At 33.2% G+C, this 21,976-nt stretch overlaps 1 protein-coding gene across 2 annotated transcripts in view; it reads right to left on the bottom strand.

Annotated features, from left to right (window-relative positions):
- Positions 1 to 19,165, bottom strand: part of LOC126885120 (sensory neuron membrane protein 1-like) — a 163,005-nt gene extending 143,840 nt beyond the window's left edge. For both annotated transcript variants that reach the window (XM_050651552.1, XM_050651554.1), the window contains exon 1: positions 18,998 to 19,165. In XM_050651552.1, the coding sequence (XP_050507509.1) occupies positions 18,998 to 19,105 (108 nt within the window). In that variant the 5' untranslated portion in view covers positions 19,106 to 19,165. The remainder of the gene's footprint in view (positions 1 to 18,997) is intronic.
- Positions 19,166 to 21,976: the final 2,811 nt, after the last annotated feature.

Raw genomic sequence — 21,976 nt, 5'->3', positions numbered from 1 at the left:
CATACGCTAAATAAAATAAATATACACATTGGTTATATATTATCATTAAAAATGGTCATATTATATATCGTATATTGGCTCAACCAATTATGGGATATATCACATTTTTATTAACATCTTAAGTGCTTTAAAATTTGTTGCAAGCACACGCTAAACACTGTTGCTCGAAATGACATAAAGAGCTCCAGATTTTAGGCAAGAACACTGATGATAGTGTTTTTAGAGAGCTTACACGTTCTGTTATATTTGTAGCCCATTTTAGGGTTTTAAATAAATTATATACCTTTTATAAAGACAATTCCCTTCAACCTTTCAGGGACCTTCACCCATTTTTTTCTTTATAATCAATTTTTTTATTAAGTTAATGCAATAAAATTCGATGATATTTTTAATTATTGAAGACTACTGAGGCAGTGCGCTAATTGGGCTCACTGCCTCAATGCTCAGGCTCACCTGTGGGTCACCAAGATTAATAACAGGCGAAGTCTGCTTAAGGTTATGTAGCTTGGTGATAACATTAGAGAGGGGTCGGTCGAAGGTAGTTTGGGGGTCAAGGAGATACCGTCTCCACGAGCAGTGTCTTCCTTGATCGTCGGACATGAAAACAACCTACTTCGGGAATCTCATGTCCCTGGAGTTGGGATTTACTTTGTTGTATTTGTAATTGTTGAGTCATTGTCTTTGGATTGTCGTAGTGATCATTAACAGGATCCATAATGGTATACTAAATTTCAATAAGATATGAAGTGCATGTAAACAACGATTTTAGTTGTTAAAGGCGTTAAAAATTTATCTACTCATACCATAGTAACAGTATATTATTAAAATCATTTGATCAATATTTATCTTTTCTCGATTATTAGTTTTTATTGTATAGTATATAAACTTAATAACACTGAATACATAGATAGTGAAAAATAATCCTATTATTTTAGTAGTGAATAAGTAGTGAATAATGTACGCGTTTATGCAAGTAACTGTTATCCAAAAATATTCAAAAACTTATCGAAATAGCCATTTATATGTGCCTGATGACGACATCCCTGTCAACTAATGTTTATATCTAATTCATAGCTTATAGCTTATGCTAATAAACTGTAGTTTGGTTTATGGTAGTTAGGTATACTTCGATAGTGGATTTTCTGTTAGTCTTGTTTTAGGTTACTTTTGTGACCTCTTCAGGACATAACACTTCCGGATTTCAGAATAGGACTCCTACGACTTATATAGATGCGATATACGCTATCTGTGAGATTACTACAGAAACAATCAGTGGCACACCTAGAATTTTCCTATGAGGGAGGTTGGCTTGAGCACTGAAATTTTTTTACGCTTCCTCCATTTTGAGTCCTTAAAATTTGGGTTTTATAAGTTTTATAGTTTAATTTACAGTACTAAAGATATCAGTGATAGTTTGGATGTTTTGTATTGTGTGTGAAAGACAAGTTACATTTTCCTACTATTCTTTATCCATTTTTTACTTTATATGTCTTATGGGGGGATTTAACCCCTAAAAACCACTGGGCGCACCACTGGGAATAACATAGTCATTTGGTGAACATTCGTCGTTCTAAAGGACGTGTAACCAAACATTTAACATCTCTTTAACCTGGGAGCAGTCGCGCCGCGCGCCGTTAGAAAAAATCTAACATTTTATCCTGTTTAGTGGTAACTTGATGAAAAATTTTGCAACATAACTTTCCACTCGTAAGTACCTCGAGGAAGATTGTAGTAATGCGTAGATGTATTTATTTTTTTATTTATTTTTATTTTTTATTTTTTTTTGTGGAATTTATGGCTTTGGTGAGAACTAATTAGCTTTACACAATTGGATATAGTAATTGAGTCAATACTCGCAATCTTAAGTTTGTATTTTTATTAGTTGTTATGTAATCATGGGGCAACCGGTTTCGAGTCTTACAATATATGAATCATCATCAGGCCCAGTACAAAAAGTCTTCTCAATACAAACTACAAGCTAAAATCACAAAACGAGAGACATGTACATATACATATATAAAACATAAAAACAACTTTGTCTTGGTTTTAATCACGTACAATAAAGCCAAACAACTGTGTAGTATTGAACTCAATAGTCTATAGCATGTAAAAAATGAGACATTTTGTCATTGGGAGCGACCAATCTGATGAAAATTGCTTGGTATATAATTTAATACATTATACTACCATCAATCCTTAACTAGTTAAGGGTTGATGGAGTCCTGACAAGATGGTATACGATCAAAAGACATAATATAAAGTTATTAGTAATCGGCATGTACTTACATAACAGCCACTGAAACTGTTCTACAGCTAAAGATGTACCTGGAAGTCACCAGCCCCATAAGAAGAGTTGACCAATCAAACAGCCCTTAGTCTCTTAAATTGTTTGTTATGTACTGTGATTGTGTTTGATTGGTCAACTCTTCTTATGGGGCTGGTGACTTCCAGGTACATCTTTAGCTGTAGAACAGTTTCAGTGGTTGTTATGTAAGTATATACCGATTACTAATAACTTTATATTATGTCTTTTGATCGCATACCATCTTGTCAGGACTTCATTAACCCTTAACTAGTTAAGGATTGATGGTAGTATATATTAAATTATATACCAAGCAATTTTCATCAGATTGGTCGCTCCCAATGACAAAATGTCTCATTTTTTACATGCTATAGACTATTGAGTTCAATACTACACAGTTGTTTGGCTTTATTGTGTGTGATTAAAACCAAGACAAAGTTGTTTTTTATGTTTTATATTGTATATGTACATGTCTCTCGTTTTGTGACTTTAGCTTGTAGTTTGTATTGAGAAGACTTTTTGTACTGGGCCTGATGATGAGCCATATACTGTAAGACTCGAAACCGGTTGCCTCATGATTATATAACAACTAATAAAAATACAAACTTAAGATTGCGAGTATTGACTCAATTACTATATCCAATTGTATAATGGACTCGCATTGACAACCCTTTCATCATTTAATTAGTTTTAAAATTGTTAGAAATAGATATTTTTAACATAACAAGTAAATAAAAATATTACAAAATAATTTTTTTTAATTCGTATTGTTAGATTTAATCTAATCGCGCGACTGATTACGTGACAGAATAACGCGCGATTGTTTCCGAGTTAAAGAAAAAATAAAGTTTTCTCTGATTTTGGTATTTAACCCCTTTGTAGTTTCTTCAAATTTCTTCAAAATCTTTCAAATTATTGTTTTGTTATGCTGCTCGTCGGGCATATCACGGTAATGATGTAACTATTAATTTTTTTCCAGGATTTTAGATAATCACTCTGTAATCCTATCAGGCACCTAGGGCTTATTCATTATTTTGATTATGGCATAAATTTTATTTTAAATTTACGTATTATGTTGGTGTGAAATTGACGAGCTAAGTGTTTTATTATTTATGGGTTGATTATGTATACATAATATTTAGTTAGTGGTTTATAACAAAAAATATTGTACTTTGGCTTCTAGAAAACATTTCAATATTATTTTAATAACACACTAGTGTTTAAAATTGGCTAATTAAACTGTTTATGAGTTTCACGGAAACATAATATTTTATATTCATTCAAGGAAATTCTTAATTGTAAGAGGACAATCAAATTTATTCTGATTTGGATATTTTTAATTCAACATGCAAACTTTTGGGTTAAAATTAAAAAAATAATTATATCATTAATAAATTTATTTCATCTGATTGATAAAATTGATGTTTATGTAATCCCTTTCTAAGTCTAACTACAATTAAATTAGATATGAAAATAACGATGTTTACAAAGCCATAGGTAAAAATAAGTGTGTGTGCATATTATCATATTGTAGGTACATCAAAATCAGAATATATAAAATATAAGGTTTTAGAAAAACTTCTCGTCAAAAGTTAAGGATATTGGTATTATTCAAATAAAACTTTTGCTATCGAAAAATTTGGTTATTTTCATATCAAATGGAAATAAACAGTCTCATGAATTCCTTTTTTTATTCACAAAAAATGATCAGTACAATTTTATCACAATAATTTAGAATTAACTATTTAGATGGGAAATAAGCCACAGTTAAATTGGAAGAAATAATTTTATTAACGTTTTTTATTTTTAAAATAATTTTGAATTGCCGATACAAATGAGTCAAATTAAATAAATTATTAGAAGGATTTTTTACTAAGCAACAACATTTTTGTTTAATTTAGTAGTATTTTGTATTTTGACAACGGTAGCCGATTTGGGCGTCGAAACGTTAATAAAAATATTTTTTTCAATTTAATTGTGGCTTATTTCCCATCTAAATAGTTAATTATAAAAATGCCACAAGGAAATAGCTTCAGAACAACAATAATTTAGAAATCCACAAGGAAGAACTTCCTGTATTTGGCTGTATACCATTAATTACAAGTGAAATTTAATAAAAAATTTTCCTCTTGATAGAAGCTATATTAGTTTAAAAAGCCCTTAAAGGGCTACAAATATATAAACAAAACGTTTTCGCTCTGTAACAAGAGCATCATCATTGTTACAAGAACATGGTGAGCCAACCAAAAAATACAAGGTCAAAGCCTTTCAACAAACAGACAAAATCTTATATAAATCAATACATCGAAAAATCCAAATTATGGATAAAATTCCTAATGATACGGCCCTAGGACAACATATGACGTGGTAAGTGGGTCAAAAGGTAACTAGGTCATTATGTTATAAGAAGTGGCAGGCAACTAAGAGATGAGGACCCACTTACCACGTGTGGGAGTCATATGTTGCCCTAGGGCCGTATCCTTAGAAATTTTATCCATAATTTGGATTTTTGGATGTATTCATTTATATGACTTTTGTCTGTTTTTTGAAAGGCTTTGACCTTGTGTTTTTTGGTTGGCTCACTATGTTCTTGTAACACTGATGATGCTCTTGTTACATAGCGAAAACGTTTTGTTTATATGTTTCTAGCCCTTTAGGGTTTTTAAACTAATATACCTTTTACCAAGAGAAAATTTTTTTATTAAATAATGTAGAAGGTATTAATTACCATGTGTTCAGTCTGTCTCTGAACAATATAGAATTCTAAACGATTCTTAGCATTTCGAAGTTTTTTAGTGTATATGTATGGAAAGAAGGAAGGCAGAGGTAAATATGGCTATTGGTATGATCCAAACTGGAGCTAGGCAAGTGGATGTAGGTGAAAGTTTTAATGTATCGCAAAGTGTAGTTTCTCGGTTAGTCAATCATTTCGACGAAACGGGAAATGTTACCGAACGGCTCAAAACTGGAAGGCCGAGAGTTACTAAGCCCGCTCAGGACCGTTTCATTATTCAATCATCTCGAAGAACACCACTCGATACCTGTAGAATCCTGAATAGTAAGTTTTTTAATGCGCCGAGAACTGCGATTTCAGTAGCAACTCTACATCGAAGACCCTCTGAGGTCAATTTAAGATCCAGGCATCTCTTAAGAAGAGTTCCATTGACTGCAGAGCACAGACAGAAGCCAAAGATTAGCTTGGGCTCTGGAACATTCAAATTGACAGGAAGAATGGAAATCTGGTATTCTTTACCGCTATTAGTCTCGCTATGGAAGGTATTCCGATAGTTGTCGCTTACGTGTTTCGACCAATCCGTTAGTGCCGAGAAAACGTCGACTTCTCCAGGAAATTTGTCCATTTCGAGGAGGTAATGTTACAGTACGGAGTGGAATTTCTTTGATGGTCAACAGACCTATTAGTTTTGAACAGGAATATGACCAGTATGATTTATGGAGATGAAGACTTCAACAATATTATTCAACATTTTCACGCCACCATTGGTTAAGGCGTCCTTCTTCTTGATGCTATGCAACTCCGCACTGGTCTGCCGTTATAGTTGAAGTTCGAGAAAACCAAGTTATTCCATTTGCTATTACCCCCGAGGTCTCCCGATCTCAGTTGCATTGAACATGCTGAAACTCTTCAACAATTAAGAAAGCTATTTCCACAACTTCAAATTATGCAAGATGTGCTTAAAAATTCAGTGGAAAGGATACCAATACGTTGCCAATCAGTTATTGAGGCTCGTGGAGGACACTCCACCTATTAAATAATTTTTTGTTGGATTTTGAAAATGATTCGGGTGTTCAAGGAATTTTGTCAATTTCAGTTTTTCATTTTTTTAGGAAGTTACTAGATTTTTGATACAAAAGAGATGCAGTGATATTAATTTATTTTATAATAAAGAATTTTTATCATTTACGTTTAATTTTTTTTTTGAAAGCATTTTCTGATAATATCCCTAATTTTTGATGATCAGTTTATATTGTTGGAAACGATAGTTGCAGCAAACAAAATATTGCTCAATACACAAAAATATGTATAAGATGATAAAAAATAAATGAAGTACAAAGAGTTATTAGAGTTCTTCTCATTCGTCTACTGCGGTGAATCACACAGCATTTTGCTTATTATTTTAAAAGTGGTCCTTGAGATGGTGACTGGGCTTTAGTTACAATATTTCTCAGTTCTTTATTTTAAATAGCTCTCTTCGGTTCTCCACCTTTATCATATTTACTTATTTAATAAATTGGCCCCCTCATCTCTGTTTAGTTATCTTATTTTAGAAATTAGTTCTACATATTAGTTGCATTTACTCATGGTAGATATAACGAAGGCATATGACACGGTCCCCATTAATAGACTTTGGGAAGTACTAGAAAAGACCAGCATAAATGTATCTATTATACAGGCACTCAAAGAACTATATAGAAACTTGACATCCAAAATTAAAAGCGGAAATAAAATATCAAAAGGCTTCCTGGCCACTAAAGGTCTAAGGCAAGGATGCTGTATATCGCCAGTATTATTCAATATATATATATTGATGAAGCCCTTAGACAGTAGAAGAAGAAGTGCAATGGAATGGGACTACCGATAGGAGATGCGATACACTACACGCTATACTATGCAGATGACCAAATTGTAATTACATAGGACAGGGAAGATCTGAAATATATGGCAAGGAAACTAATAGAGGAATATTGAAAATGGGGCCTGGAGGTGAATATCAAAAAAACACAATATCTATGCGTAGGGCTGGAAGAAACGGAGAACCTGAACCTGGAACAGGAGACAATTACAAGCTGTAATGAATACACATATCTGAGAATAAAACTAACTAGTACAGAACGAAACGAAGAAAATATTAAGGAAAGGATAGTAAAGGGAAAACAGGTGATAGGAGCCCTGAATTGGGTACTGTGGCAAAAAAATATAAGCACAGAAAATAAAAAACGAATTTCCAACACGATATTAAAACCAGTGTTAACTTATGGAGCGGAAGTCTGGCAATTAACCAACGAGTACAAAGATAAATTACTAGACACTGAGATGGATTTTTGGAGAAGGTCAGCAAGAAGATCTAGACTAGAGCACATAAGAAACGACGACATTAGACAACAAATGGAAATAGAAAGAAAAATCATAGATGACATCGAAAGACAACAGCTAGTTTGGTATGGACACGTAAGACGAATGGATGAAAGGAGAATCCCCAAAAAAGTGTGAGAATGGACTCCCACAGAAAAACGAAAACGAGGAAGACCAGCAACTACATGGATAAAGGGCATTTCCAAGGCGATGTCTGAAAGAAATCTAAGAGAGGAAGACTGCCGCAATAGAAAGGAGTGGCGATTAGGAACGGAAAGGCGTAGAACGCTATAAAACCAATATAATATAAATATATACAGTTCACCAAATATAGCTGAAAGTTTGAAATTCCCATTGCCTGCGCTAACAATGAAGTGAGAACGCACATACAAACGGTCTGGACCGTCAGTGCGAGTGCGAGGTCCGTCGTTTGACGAATGCGCATCATGATCGTCACGCTTTTTCACACTTTCAGCTATATTTGGTGAACTGTAGTTCTACATATTTTTTCTTTACTGGATCCATTACTTGATCCAACATTCTTCTCGAAATTTTCCTCCCAAATATACCCTATACTTTTTTTCACCTTTACATAGTAATATTGTTGTTTATATAGTAATAGTATCTATCGTTTATATAATAATAGTATTGTTTATATATATAGTAATAGTTTTGTTTTATAGTAATAGTTGGAATAAATTTGTTTGATTCTAATTGAGACAGTCACCAGATAATATCACCACCGTTTCTGTCAGGGTCGCAACGTCACGCGTAACTACCATAAATCCAAAATGCATAGACACCAAGTTGAATAAGATCCTATTCATATCACCCCAACTTGCATACATATTAAGAAAAATAAATATATGGAAGAATATATTTAGAAATTGAATTAATGATGTCATGCTACTATATATTATACATAAATAGCAGGACATCAATAACTTAATTTCTTAATATATTCTTCCATATATTTATTTTTTTAATATGTATGCGAGTTGGCGTGTTATGAATAGGATCGTATCCAACTTAGTGTCTATGCATTTTGGATTTATCGTAGTTACACGTAACGTTTTATCATAGATACACGTGACGTTCCGACCCTGACAGAAATGGTGGTGGCATCTGGTGACTGTCTCAATTAGGCCGATGTCAGATTATGCGTTTTGACCGGATGCGTTTCCGCCGCATCCGGTGAAAACGCATAGTGTGACAGATCGGTCCGGTTGCTTTGGAAACGGATGCGTTTTGAGTCATCGGTACGCGCTTACAAACTGCACCAGACTAAACGCATAGTGTGAAAGGTCGGTCCTGTTGTGTTGGAAACGGATGCGATGACGGTCAAAACGCATAATGTGGCATCGGCCTTAGAATCAAACAAATTTATTCGTTGCGTTGACCAACTAAGGGTACGTTATCTCGGCTGCCTTAGTGTAGCTGCCCATCAATCGATGCTTTATATATGTATATTATATATTTTTTCTTCCCGCTTTGGTCTTTTATTAAGCAGTGGGATCTACAATATCTTTTGTCACCTGAATGTCAATACTCTGTTATTCCTGTACTTCTCTCGTTGGTTCCGCTGATTATTAAGGCGGGCTCAAACAACTCATGTACTTGGCAAATACACAATTATTTGCCTACTTGGCAAGTATACGAGCTTTGCTGTTGCAATGGCAAGCAGAGCGCTCACACGATGTGTACAATTTACAAGTACGCGAGCGTAAACATTTGGCTTAAAAACCTTGACAAATAAATCAGTGGTGTAATTACTAATTAAACCATGGCATTTAGGAAACATTAATCCATTTTTAAATACAGCACCTAGAAACTTACAACATTTTGCATCATGTTCAGGATACCAGGAAAAAAGTCACAGGACATATAACAGACACAGGACATATAACAAAATATTAAATAACAAAGATAATTGGGAAACATACAATAAAAAATTTCACCTGGCGTACGTAAACTTACAAAAAGCATATGGCAGTGTGTCCTTTAGCAAACTATGGTCAACACTATAGCACACTACCATTAAACATGGTCTTATCAATGCAGTACAAAGTCCGTACAATGGAACGACTGCAAAAATTAAAACTGCATCATGGATGTCTGAGGGATTTAAGGTCACGAAAGGACTGAGGCAGGGTTGCTGTATTTCGCTTACCCTTTCCAAAATTTTTCTGGAACAAGCACTCAAGCTGCGCAAAAAAAACATGTAATGGCATGGAACTCCTCTCAATGACGAGACAACACTATACGCTTTATATTTCGCTGATGGCCAAATAGCCCAGTAAATGAACGGGAAATTCGGCGATACCGTGTAATTTTCAGGGGCAACTCCGAATTGCATGAAAATTTGGATTTAGGTTCTACTTACCTTCCACTTCAAAGTTGAAATTGTGCCGTTGGTTGCTTTTACTTAAGGGGTGACAGTCACCACTTCTCGGGGATGAAAAAATACACGTTCAAGATAAGACCGGAAATGGATAAATTGACTGATTTTAAGCAACTTTTGTTCTATAGAGTTTTTTACTTAAGTCAATACTTTTCGAGTTATTTGCCATTGAAAATGTTGATTTTTCGACAGAAGAACTACGTTTTCAGACGGTTTTTCGCAAATAACTCAAAAAGTAAATATTATATCGAAAAAAATATCCTTAGCAAAAGTGTAGCTTATAAAAAACCCAAAAAATTGTGTATCAGTAGAGTCTATCAATCAAATAAAAACAAAGTTGTAGCTCATGAAAAATACGTTCTTATTCGTCTAATTCCAAATCGAATATTTTAAGGTGAAATCACCGAAAAATTAAGCACTTTTCGGGAAAAACCCATTTAAACTTTTTTAAAGTATTTTTAAAAAGCTTTGTTTTAATTGTTAACAAAAGTTTTGGCATTAAAAATAAGCGAGTTACGCTCAAAACAAAGTTGGCCCTCTTTTTTTTTTGTAAAAAAATCATGAAAATCTCGCCGTGTTTAGCTCCCCAAATGAAATTAATCGCTACCGCTTTACAAACAATTTACTTACCTATCTATTTTTATATGATCTGTCAGTCTCACCGGTTTAAAGTGTTTATTTTTGAAAGGGTTATAATTGAGAAAGCTTGAATGGGTCACTAATCACGAGTGTATGCAAGTTTTGAACAGCCATATCTTAACCAATTTTTGTCTTACGGAGAAACAAAATGAAACTAGCATATTTATAATAGCAAAACCTACATTTTCTTACTCTTTAAGATTTTTCTTATCACTAATACCTACTTCTTAAGTTATTTTGAAAAAATGAAATTTTTCAACAAATATTAGAATTTTTTTTTTATAAAACCAAATGTTTTCAAAAATAAGCACTTCAAACCAATCAAACTTACAGATCATATAAACAATACGCATACAGTTAAAATAGATGGTAAAGCCGAACGATTAATTTCATTTAGGGTGCTAAATAGAGGGAGGTTTTCACGATTTTTTTTAACAAAAAAAGGGGCCAACTTTTTTTTCAGTGTAACTCGTTTATTTTTGATGCTGTAAACTTTTGTAAAAAACAAATAATAAGCTTTTTTCGATACTTTAAAAATGTTAATAAGGTTTTCCCGAAAAACGCTTCTTTCTTCGGTGATTTCGCGTTGAATTATTCGATTTATAATTAGACGAATAAGAACGTATTTTTCATGAGCTACAACTTTGCTTCTACTCAATTTGTAGACTTTACTGGTACACAATTTTTTTTTCGTTTTTTTATAGGCTACACTTTTGCTAAATATATTTTTTTCGATAAAATATTTATTTTTTGAGTTATTTGGGAAAAACGGTCTGAAAACGTAGATCTTTGTTAAAAAATTAACGTTTTAAATCGCGAATAAATCGAAAAGTATTGACTTACGTAAAACACTTTATAGAACAAAAGGTGCTTAAAATAAGTCAATTTATCTATTTCCGGCCTTATTTTAAACACGCGTTTTTCACCCCCCGAAAAGGGGTAAATGTCACCCCCCAAGTAAAAGCAACCAACGGCACAAATTCAACTTTGAAGTGAAGGGTAAGTAGAACCTACATCCAAAATTTCATGCAATTCGGAGTTGCCCCTGGAAATTACACTCCAAAACGGTCATTTATTGGGCTAAAATGCTGATTGCTCAGGATCATGAGGAATTGAGTTACATGATACGGAAGCTAATAGAAGAATATAATAAATGGGGTCTCGAAGTCAACGTTAAGAAAACTGAAGTCATGTGCATTGGAGGGACAAGTGCAGTCCATTACATTAGACGATGAAACACAGTACCTGGGCATCAAAATAACTCAAGATGGAACACTCGATGCTGCTATCAAAAACAGGAACATACAGGATAGAAAAGCCATATCGATGATGACTGGCATTAGAGTGGGTCAAATCAAACAATATCTAAAGCAAACAAATAGCTCATATACAATACCATACTTAAAAGTGTAATCACATATACACCAGGGCGCATCTGTAAAAATATTAGTACATTTGGACGTTGAGAGGTGACTCAAATTTTTTTGGAGAAATTGTTTGAAAATAAATCAAATAATAATATTTGAGTTATCCTCCCTCTCAAAAAAGTCCGGACATTGTTTAAATAATCAAAATGTCAAAAAATTAAGGAAAAATTCGATTTTTTTCTTGGTTTTTTGATTATAACTTTAAAAGTATTCATTTTCGAGAAAAGTTGTACTGAGATAAAAGTTGCGTAATTAAATTTCCTACAATATAGAATTGGTTAAAAATTTAAGAAATAGTCACCCTTGTTGAAAAATAGCAAAAATTGTGAAAAAAACATACAAAAACAAATATTAGCATTTTACGTTTTTCAACCATTTATGCTACACTTAGGACCTTCATATTTCACCCTGAAAAAATTTATGATACAGTAAAACAATATTGTAAATTTCATTAAGATCGGTTCGATAGATTTTGTAAAATAAATTTTGCAATCCAGCTTTCGTAAAAAAAATTCATTTTTTCAAAATGTTACAGGACTGAAAATAAAGCAGATAGCAAGTTGAAAATTTTTTTGCATATAGAAGTGTACTGTACCTGTCATTTGCAATTTAGCAAAATTAAAATCGCTTAACACCACGGCGTCAGAAATTTTTTTAAATATACATTAATTATTGGTGCTACGCCCAGGACAGCGGATATGTTGCTCTGATTGGGCATTCCAATGACCTTTGATAATGATTGATACATTTTAATTTTTATTACATTTCGATATAAATATAGTACATTGTTTACCGGGTAGGAAAAGCTTAACATTCCTGGACGACTGTGAAGATTGCTAAGTCGAGGCGCAAGCCGAGACTTAGCAACACAGAGTCCAGGAATGTGGCTTTTCCTACGAGGTAAACATACTATTTTTCCGCAAATCGTTTAGAATTCGACAGATATTGATTGATTTAAAAAAAACGCGACAATTTTATTCCCAAATAAATGGTGCTTTGAAATTCCTAATAAAATTACTTGGGTTACTATGGAAACATATTGAGGTTGAATTGTCAAACTTGACGCTTATAAATTTAATTGCTGGTGTTCTCGAAAGTAAAATGATAAGTGATGATGAAATTTCCATTCCTGGGACTCCTCCAGAGCTGGTTGAGGCAGTGAATACTGCTTCATTAGAATTATTGCCAAAGAAATCAAGAGAAAAGTACGAAAATGCATACAGACGTTTTATGGATTATCGCATGAGATAAATACATCGTCATGGAAAAAATAATGGAAGAAATAATAGAAAAACTTAATAAAATGGAAGAGAGAGAGATTAGGGTAGAAAATAAAATAGATGCTATATCAATCGAACTCAATAAGCTAAAATTAGAAAATGAACTGATCAAAAAGGAAAACCTGGAAATCAAAGAGGAGATGAAATTGCAAGAAAGAAGAATCGAGGCTCTAGAAAAAGAAGTAAGAAAGAAAAACATTGTGATACATGGTGTAGACGAAACAACAAATGAAAATAGAGCAATCCTAAAAAATAAATTCAAAGAAATAACTAATAAAATGAACATTTCAATAGACGAAAACGAGGAGATACAAGATATCTATAGAGTAGGAAACCAAAATAATAAAAGCAGGCCTATAAAAATAGAACTTAAACATGTGTCGAAAAAAATAGAGATACTAAGCCAAACACGCAGACTCAAGGGCAGCAAAATATTCATTAGGGAAGACTACTCAAAAGAATACCAACAGAAAAGGAAATTTCTAATCCACCAACTGAAATTGGCTAGAGATAAAGGTTACAGAGCGTTCCTAAACTATAACGGGCTCAAAATAGATGGAGAAATATATACCCCGGAGCAGTTGGGCTACAAAAATGATAACAATGGAGAAATTCAACCTGAAAATGGAGCAGAGGAACAAAAAACAAAGGGGAGAAAAGCGAGTGAAAGATCCCCAGGAAACAAAATACAGCAAATACCAAAATCAATAAGAACAGCAGAAGGGGGAGCATATAACTCAAAAAACTGAAAACACAGGCACCAAAAACTGCAAAGATACTAGTAAAAAAGACAACGCAAATGGAAAAGGACAACGAAAATAATGGAAAGGAAACAACAATAATAGGTACTTGGAATATCACAAGTCTTTATGGTAAAGAATTCGAATTGACAGAGGAAATGAAAACATACGGCATTGACATCCTAGGCCTGAGTGAAACGAAGAAGAAGGGAAGAGGAAATATGAGATGTGGCGATGGTTACAAGCTCTTCTACTCAGGTGTACAAGAAATGGAAAGAGCAAAAGAGGGAGTCGGTTTTATAATCACGGATGATCTGAGTGGGAGAGTTGTAAAATACCAAGCAATAAACTCTAGAATAATTACCGTAAGTATAAAACTAGACGAGTTAGTTAGCATAATACAAATATATGCACCAGTCGAGGGCACAGAAGAACAGAAAATGTCTCAATTCTATAGCGAACTCCAAACAGCTTTAGACGAAGTGAGAGAAGATACTGAGAACATAATTATTATGGGAGACTGGAATGCTAGAGTTGGAAATGACATCAACAAGGGACTTGGAAGCCTTGGGCGGTATGGAGAAAAAGCTGAGAACAGAAATGGGAAGAAGATGATACAATTTTGTGTAAATAACGACTTAAAAATTGGAAATACATTCTGGTATCAAAATATGGAGGACAGATACACTTTTGAAGCACAGGAAAGAAATGCCAAAAGTCTAATAGATTACATCGTGATTCCTGCAGAAATGAATATTATCAAAAATATAAAAACAGAAAAATTTGCAGAACTTAATACTCAACACAAGCTACTCGTAGCCGAAATGACTACAAAGAAAAAGCAATATATAGTCGATAAGTCATACACTAAGATAAATATTAAGAAGCTGAAAACAGAGAAAGAGAAAAGTGACTATAAACAAGAAATATATGAGGAATTGCAAAGAATGGAGCTGGAAAGAGAGCAATTGGATATGGAAGAAAGATGGAAAATACTAAAAGACACATTATATAAAACAGCAGAGAAAATTTGTGGAAAAAAGTCAATAAATAAATATCATAAGAGAACAGAATGGTGGAGTCAAGAACTAAAGAAAATAATAAAGGAAAAGAAGCAAGCCTGGAAAAAATATCAACAATGTAGAAATGAAAATAACAAAGTAGAATACATGGAGAAACGTAATAGAGCAAAGATAGCAGTAAGGAAAGCGAAAAATATGAGCTGGGAAGAATTCGGAAAAGAATTGGAAGCAAATTACAAAACAGATAACAGAAAATTCTGGAACCGTATAAAGGGTCTAAGAGGGAAAAAAGGTAGGGAACAGTATGGAATCAAAGATAAAAATAACCAATTGAAAATAGAGACTACAGAAATAGTAGAAGTATGGAAACAATACGTCGGTCTTGACGGTCCAGTTAGCTGGGGCTCAGTCGATCGACAAGTTTAGTGGATTTGCGATTTGCGGTCGCTGGTTCGAGCCTCAGCTAGGTCATGAAATTTATAAAAGGCCAACGCCGTAGTATAAAACTCAATAGAGTCTACGGCTTGGTCTGGAATAAACTGGCGTCTGATCGGCCTATGGAGGAGCGGTACGGGAAGGGATAAGGGCTTCCGGCTTGGTGATACTCCTCCATAGATCCCTACCGAAGGGCGTTGACGCCTAAGAACGGTGTATACATACATGGAAACAATACTACGAAGATAAATTCAAACACGAAGAAGTAGAAATATATGAAGCAGGAAGAAATAGACCAGAACTGGAGGAGGAAGAGGAACCAGAGAGTATAAGGAAGGAAGAACTGGAAGAAGCTATAAACAATATTAAACTTGGAAAAGCGGCAGGAGAGGACCAACTAGATCCAGAAATGATAAAATGGATGGGTGAAAAAGGAGAGGACTGGCTATTACAGATATGCAAGGAAGCATGGAGTACAGAGAAAATCCCAGATGACTGGAAGAAGAACATAGTTCTACCAATATACAAAAAAGGACAACATAATGAATGCGAGAATTATAGAGCAATATGCTTGTCATCGGTCGCCTTCAAGGTATACACGAGAATTATAGAGAAGCGTCTAAGATCAGTGATAGAGAAAGAATTGGAAGACGAACAGGCTGCATTCAGATCAAACCGTCAAACAAACGATAACGTCTACATCATAAGAAATATAATAGAGAGACAATGCCGTAAAGGGAATGAACTATTTCTCATGTTCGTCGATCTGAAGGCGGCATTTGATACGATAAACAGAGAAATATTGTGGAAAATATTGGAGAGCTATAATATACCAAAAAAGATGATAAAAGTCATAAAATCTATATATATGGAAGTAGAAGGCCAAGTACAAATAAATGGAGAAAGATCAGGCACTTTTAAATGGGATAAGGGAATTAAACAAGGAGATGGACTAAGCCCCCTCTTGTTTATAATTGTCATGGATACTTTAATCAAAAATACCAAAGATCAAACAAGAAACCTTCAATACATAGTAGGATATAAAAACTTAAATGCAATAAAGATCAACTCCCTTCTATACGCTGATGATATAGTTCTAATCACAGACACAGTAGAGAAAATGCAGAAACCAATAGATATTTGGCAAAAAGAGATACATAAATTAAAAATGGAAATGAACCTCAACAAAACAAAACTTATGATAATAAATGAAGATGAGAAAAGAGAAAGGAATACTAATATAATAGTAAGGGAAAAAGTAATAGAACATGTATCTACTTTTGAATATCTGGGAAATATAATAACAGATGATGGGAAAACGGACTTGGCAATAAGTAATAAACTGAAGAAGGCAACTAGCGTGTATTACTCTTTAAATAATACAATTTTTGGAAAGTCAGAAATAAGCAACAAAACTAAACTCAGAGTATATAACAGCATAGTAAATCCGATAATGACATATGGGGCGGAAACATGGATTGTCCAAAAGAAACATGAATCAATGATAAACGCGACGGAGATGAAATACATGAGAAAAATAGCCGGAGTTACGAAGTTTGACAGATTCAGAAATGAAGATATAAGAAGAGAGTTGGAACAAGAACCGATAATTAGGAAGATCGAAAACAAACAATTAAGCTGGTTTGGACACATACAACGAATGGAGCAAAATAGACTTACAAAGAAGGTACATGAAGCCAAAATGGGAAACAAAAGAAAAAAGGGAAGGCCGAGGAAGACATGGATGGACCAGATCCAAGATATAGGTGAAAGGAGACACATCAGTATGAGGGATATGAAGAACCTGGCCACCAATAGAAGCAATTGGAAGAAGTGGATAAAAGGCGGAACCCGACATCCGACGCCCTGAAGGGCACTAAGGATTATGAGAAAGAAGAAGAAGAAGTAATTTACAAGGTTTTAATAGCAATGTGTTTTCTATCATTTATGTAGAACACTAACAACTGTACGGAAATATCATTTCCTTACAGTAAGGAAATGACATTTCCTTACAGTAAGGAAGTCCTGACTTTTTCTTCAAGAAATTTTGACAGGAATGTCAAAATTTCCTGGCGATTTGCGGAAAAATAAATTTGTTTATTGCAAAATAAAAACACCTACTCTATCCTTTTAAATAACACTTTTATTAGCAAAAACCTTCTTTGTTCATATATTTTAACTTAAATAATAAAAGTTTATTATTTTTAAACATATGCAATTGTTTAAACAATATTTCACAAACAATAATAAAATTAGTTTGATTTTTGTGGAATTAAAAAATTAACATACAACAAAATATAGAGTAAGAAAATAATATATTAGATAAAGATTGGAACAAATTTTGGTGGAAATCAACCTGTGTGCATCGAACACCGCTGTCCTGCGCGTAGCACCAAAAATTATTGTTTATTTCAAAAATTTTCTGACGCCGTGGTAATTAATCGATTTTAATTTTGATAATTGCAAATGAAAGGTACAGTACACTTCTATAAGCAAAAAAAATTCAACTTGCTATCTGCTTTATTTTCAGTCCTGTAACATTTTGAATAAATTAATTTTTTTGCGAAAGCTGTATTGCAAAATTTATTTTGCAAAATCTATTGAACCGATCTTAATGAAATTTACAGTATTGTTTTACTGTATCATAAAGTTTTTCTGGGTAAATAATGAAGGTCCTAAGTGTAGCATAAATGGTTGAAAAATGTAAAATGCGAATACTTGTTTTTGTATGGTTTTTTTCGCAATTATTGCTATTTTGCAACTAGGGTGAATATTTTTTAAATTTTTAACCAATTTTGTACTGTAGTAAATTACACAACTTTTATGTCAGTACAACTTCTCTCGGAAATTAATACTGTTAAAGTTATAATCAAAAAACGAAGAAAAAATCGAATTTTTGCTTCAATTCTTGACATTTTAATTATTTAAACAATGTTCCGGACCTTTTTGAGAGGGAGGATAACTCAAATATTATTATTTGATTTATTTTCAAGCAATTTCTGCCAAAAAATTTGAGTCACCTCTCAACGTCCATCTCAAAACAGATCCGCCCTGGACTAATATGGTAGTGACGTTTGTTCAATGAAAAAAAGAACAGAGAAAATGTTACTAGGAACAGAAATGGACTTCTGGAGAAGAGCAGCAGGCAAATCAAGAAGAGATCGGATACCAAATGAGAGAATACGAGAAATGATAGGAGTCACGCATACAATAATTTATGACATAAAAACAAAACAACTAATATTGTACGGCCATGTACAGAGAATGCCAGAAGACAGGATCCCTAGACAGATTTTGAAGTGGACATCATAAGGGAGAAGGAAAAGAGCAAGGCCGAGAAGAAGGGAAGAAGGAGGGAGGGAATTGAAAAAGAACTAGAGGAAAGAGAAATCCGTCCACATATGGTTAAACAGAGAAGCATGGTGAGGCCTCGGAAAACTCTGTAAACCGATAGTAGCAGTAGGAAATTATACAAAAAAATGTAAAGGGCAATAAAACATGATGTTACTAATAATATCACAATTTAGAAAACGCATTCATTTATAATCAAATTTAATTTGATTTAATTTAATTTTTTTAGTAACCAAAAGTTATTTTTTTAAGTTCGTTTTTAAATTTAGGTACCCGATTGGTAATAAAAATTATAAATATTAACTTACATCTTTTACAACAAAGTTCACTAAGGTCTGAAAACTAACGAAACCAACCAAAATTGTACCGACGACCATTACGGCCCCACCGATGATAAGTTTCATAGATAGCTCCATTTTTCTTTAAAGTTGTTTAAAGACCACACGTCACTCGGTCTAGATGCGACTCCAAGAAAAACAAATACATGAAAATTGAATGATATCGAGTTAGCGAGCTTTAGATATTTTTATTGAATTATAAATATGGTGGGGATTCCAGGGAAGGATTCAAGGGATCGATAGGGGTTCAAACAAATAAAATAAACGGTATTAAAAATACATACATACAGAAGAAATTTTTTTTATAAAAAAGAGAAATAATGATTACTGTGGAAAACAAGAATTTTTTAAAGCAAAAGTAAAAAGTAAAGGTTTTACTTTCTTTAGTAGGTGAAATAAATTACATTATTTAGAGCCAGAATATTTTTGTTATTATAAACGTACATTTTATAGATAAAGGAAAAGTAAAACAATAAGGGATGCACGTAATTTTCCCCTTATTCCTTGTTCTAAATTTGAAAAAATATATATGGAATAATCAGATTTTTTGACATTCCATTTCTATTATAGCGAGCATTTCATTGGCTAGAATTAGTGACGAATTTATATGAAGTCATTATTATATTTGGTGAGATTGTAAATGGTAACAAATGGTAACTGGCGTCTGTCAAAATATTGGAGGTTAAACAATGTCAAATTATTGATTTCAAATTATATTTTATTTATTTAGTTTATATTTTAACGACAGTTTATTTTTTAACCAACTTCACTTGCCCTTCCCTATTCTTTATTGGTCGATTGCGTTTATAATAGTTTTTATGTGGTAGGTTTAGTTAGGCGTTAATTTTAAAAAACGTTGTTGGTTAAAAAGGCCATATAAAAAGAAGAAAAAAGTAAACAAACAAAAATCTTACATAACTTCTATAGGACATGACTTTGACACTAATGCAGATAGGTATCTTTGTTTCACACACTTAAAGACAAAGAGAAACAGTGTAGCCGGTAGCTGCTGTCATAAATTCATATATGTTTTTTATTTGGCAACAGCGCTTTCCTGATAAACTTGACGGTAGCGAAAAAACTAATATATGAGGAAAAATGTGTTGAATGTGTTTGCCTCAAGTGTGTAGCGGGGGTTTATGATGTCAATAAATCTATGACGTGCATTCCTAATTGTTTGACTTTTAGTTTAGTTCCTTTTCTAATATATTATTATTTTCTAGGACTTCATTCTTTTTGACCCATCTTCATTTCAAAGATTAGGAATTATCATATCTGTTACATTATTAATTATATTTCAATGTGATAAATAAATAATAATTTGACACAAAACCACTTGAGCACATGGCGGTACTAGGCCCAATAGTAACAACAATGGTCACCAAAATAATAAAAAAGGAAGTTGTTCAAACACTTAAAAAATAAGAGAGGGAACTTGCACATTTTTTTATTACCTACATAATAACGTTCAATTTTGACTCATGCTCATGACAATGCTCATAATAACTTAGAAGCACAAATTTAAAATCTTCTGTGTATTTAAACCATTTCAAAGGAACCAAAAAGCGCGCGAACACTTGTGACGTCACATAATTATATGTTAGAATGACATTTTATCGTATGTCATTGTAATAATATATACTAGTTTATACAACACACTCAAATATTGGTCAGAAATATTTACAAAACTGAGTGTCAAATAAATGCCAAACCTAACGAATTAATGGCGAGGACTTCAAATACTATAATGATATGCCGTCGCGACCAATGAAGGCGCGTTTTGGGCTGCCTCCATAATTTGAATTTTCTCTCGATTTTAATCATCTTTAGGGGCCAAACGAAACACAAAAAACTTCTTTTTCTTTGATATATTTTCAATTACGTTTTTTTGTGATTTATAGCATTTTTTCGGGTTTAAACTTTTATGCAAGTTCTCAATTGGATAAGATTATATTCTTGGGGAAGTTCAGGAGAGATATAAAGAAGTTGGTTGGAACATGTTTGTAGAGTTACGGAAGTGAGATAAATGCCAGACAAATGGAGAGGAAATGTATTAGTAAATATTTACAAACACAAGGGAGATAATTACAGGGCGATAAAACTACTTAGCCATACCATGAAAATATGAGAAAGAGAGAGAGAGAGAGAGAGAGAGAGAGAGAGAGAGAGAGAGAGAGAGAGAGAGAGAGAGAGAGAGAGAGAAATTGAGAGATGGACACTGATTTTATGCAAGGCATGAATTTTATAAAAATTAATACCAGACAGTAATGTTAATTATAAGACAGCTGCTGAAAAAAAATCAAGAATAAAGAAACACAGCTCATATCGTAGTTATTTATTTTAAGAAAGAATGTGGTATACTTCCTCTAGAGATTCTCTGGTCTCTGTTATTTTCTGTGGCGAGAGATAATATATAAAGGACTAACAACTTGTATTATGACAGGTGTGGGAGAGACTCATAATTTTTATGAGAAAGTAAGATTGCACCAGAGATCTATGCTTATATTATATTCTTAATAGTGTTGAATCAGACAACAGGAAACTACAGGGTAATATTCCCTGATGCTTCGTGTATGCTGATGATGTTGCGTTAGTAGAAAAGATATTTAGAACAAAAACTAGAACAGTGGAGAAAATTACTGACGAGGATCAAATGTAAAGCTTACTACATACGCTAAGTATTGGGAATATTCATTAGATAAGTTACTACAAAACGATAACTTTATAATACGCCTAACTGGTCCCTACAAAATTTAAAAACTCTGCTGGAAAATAAGCTACTACATACCACGATGTTGCCTATTAAAAATATGCATACATGGAAAGAACTTGATATTCACCAGCCGTCCAGGGAAATAACTTGACAAGTCCATTTGATTGCGTTAAAGTTAACGTTCGTGTTTCATCCATGTCTTCATCCTCAGAGTATTTTTAGTTTGTTACATATTC

The sequence above is a fragment of the Diabrotica virgifera genome, chromosome 5 (assembly GCF_917563875.1).
Source record: "Diabrotica virgifera virgifera chromosome 5, PGI_DIABVI_V3a".
In the NCBI taxonomy this organism is placed as follows: domain Eukaryota; kingdom Metazoa; phylum Arthropoda; class Insecta; order Coleoptera; family Chrysomelidae; genus Diabrotica; species Diabrotica virgifera.
Note: the sequence above shows the minus strand (reverse complement) of the source record. Positions and strands in the feature narration are given on the sequence as shown.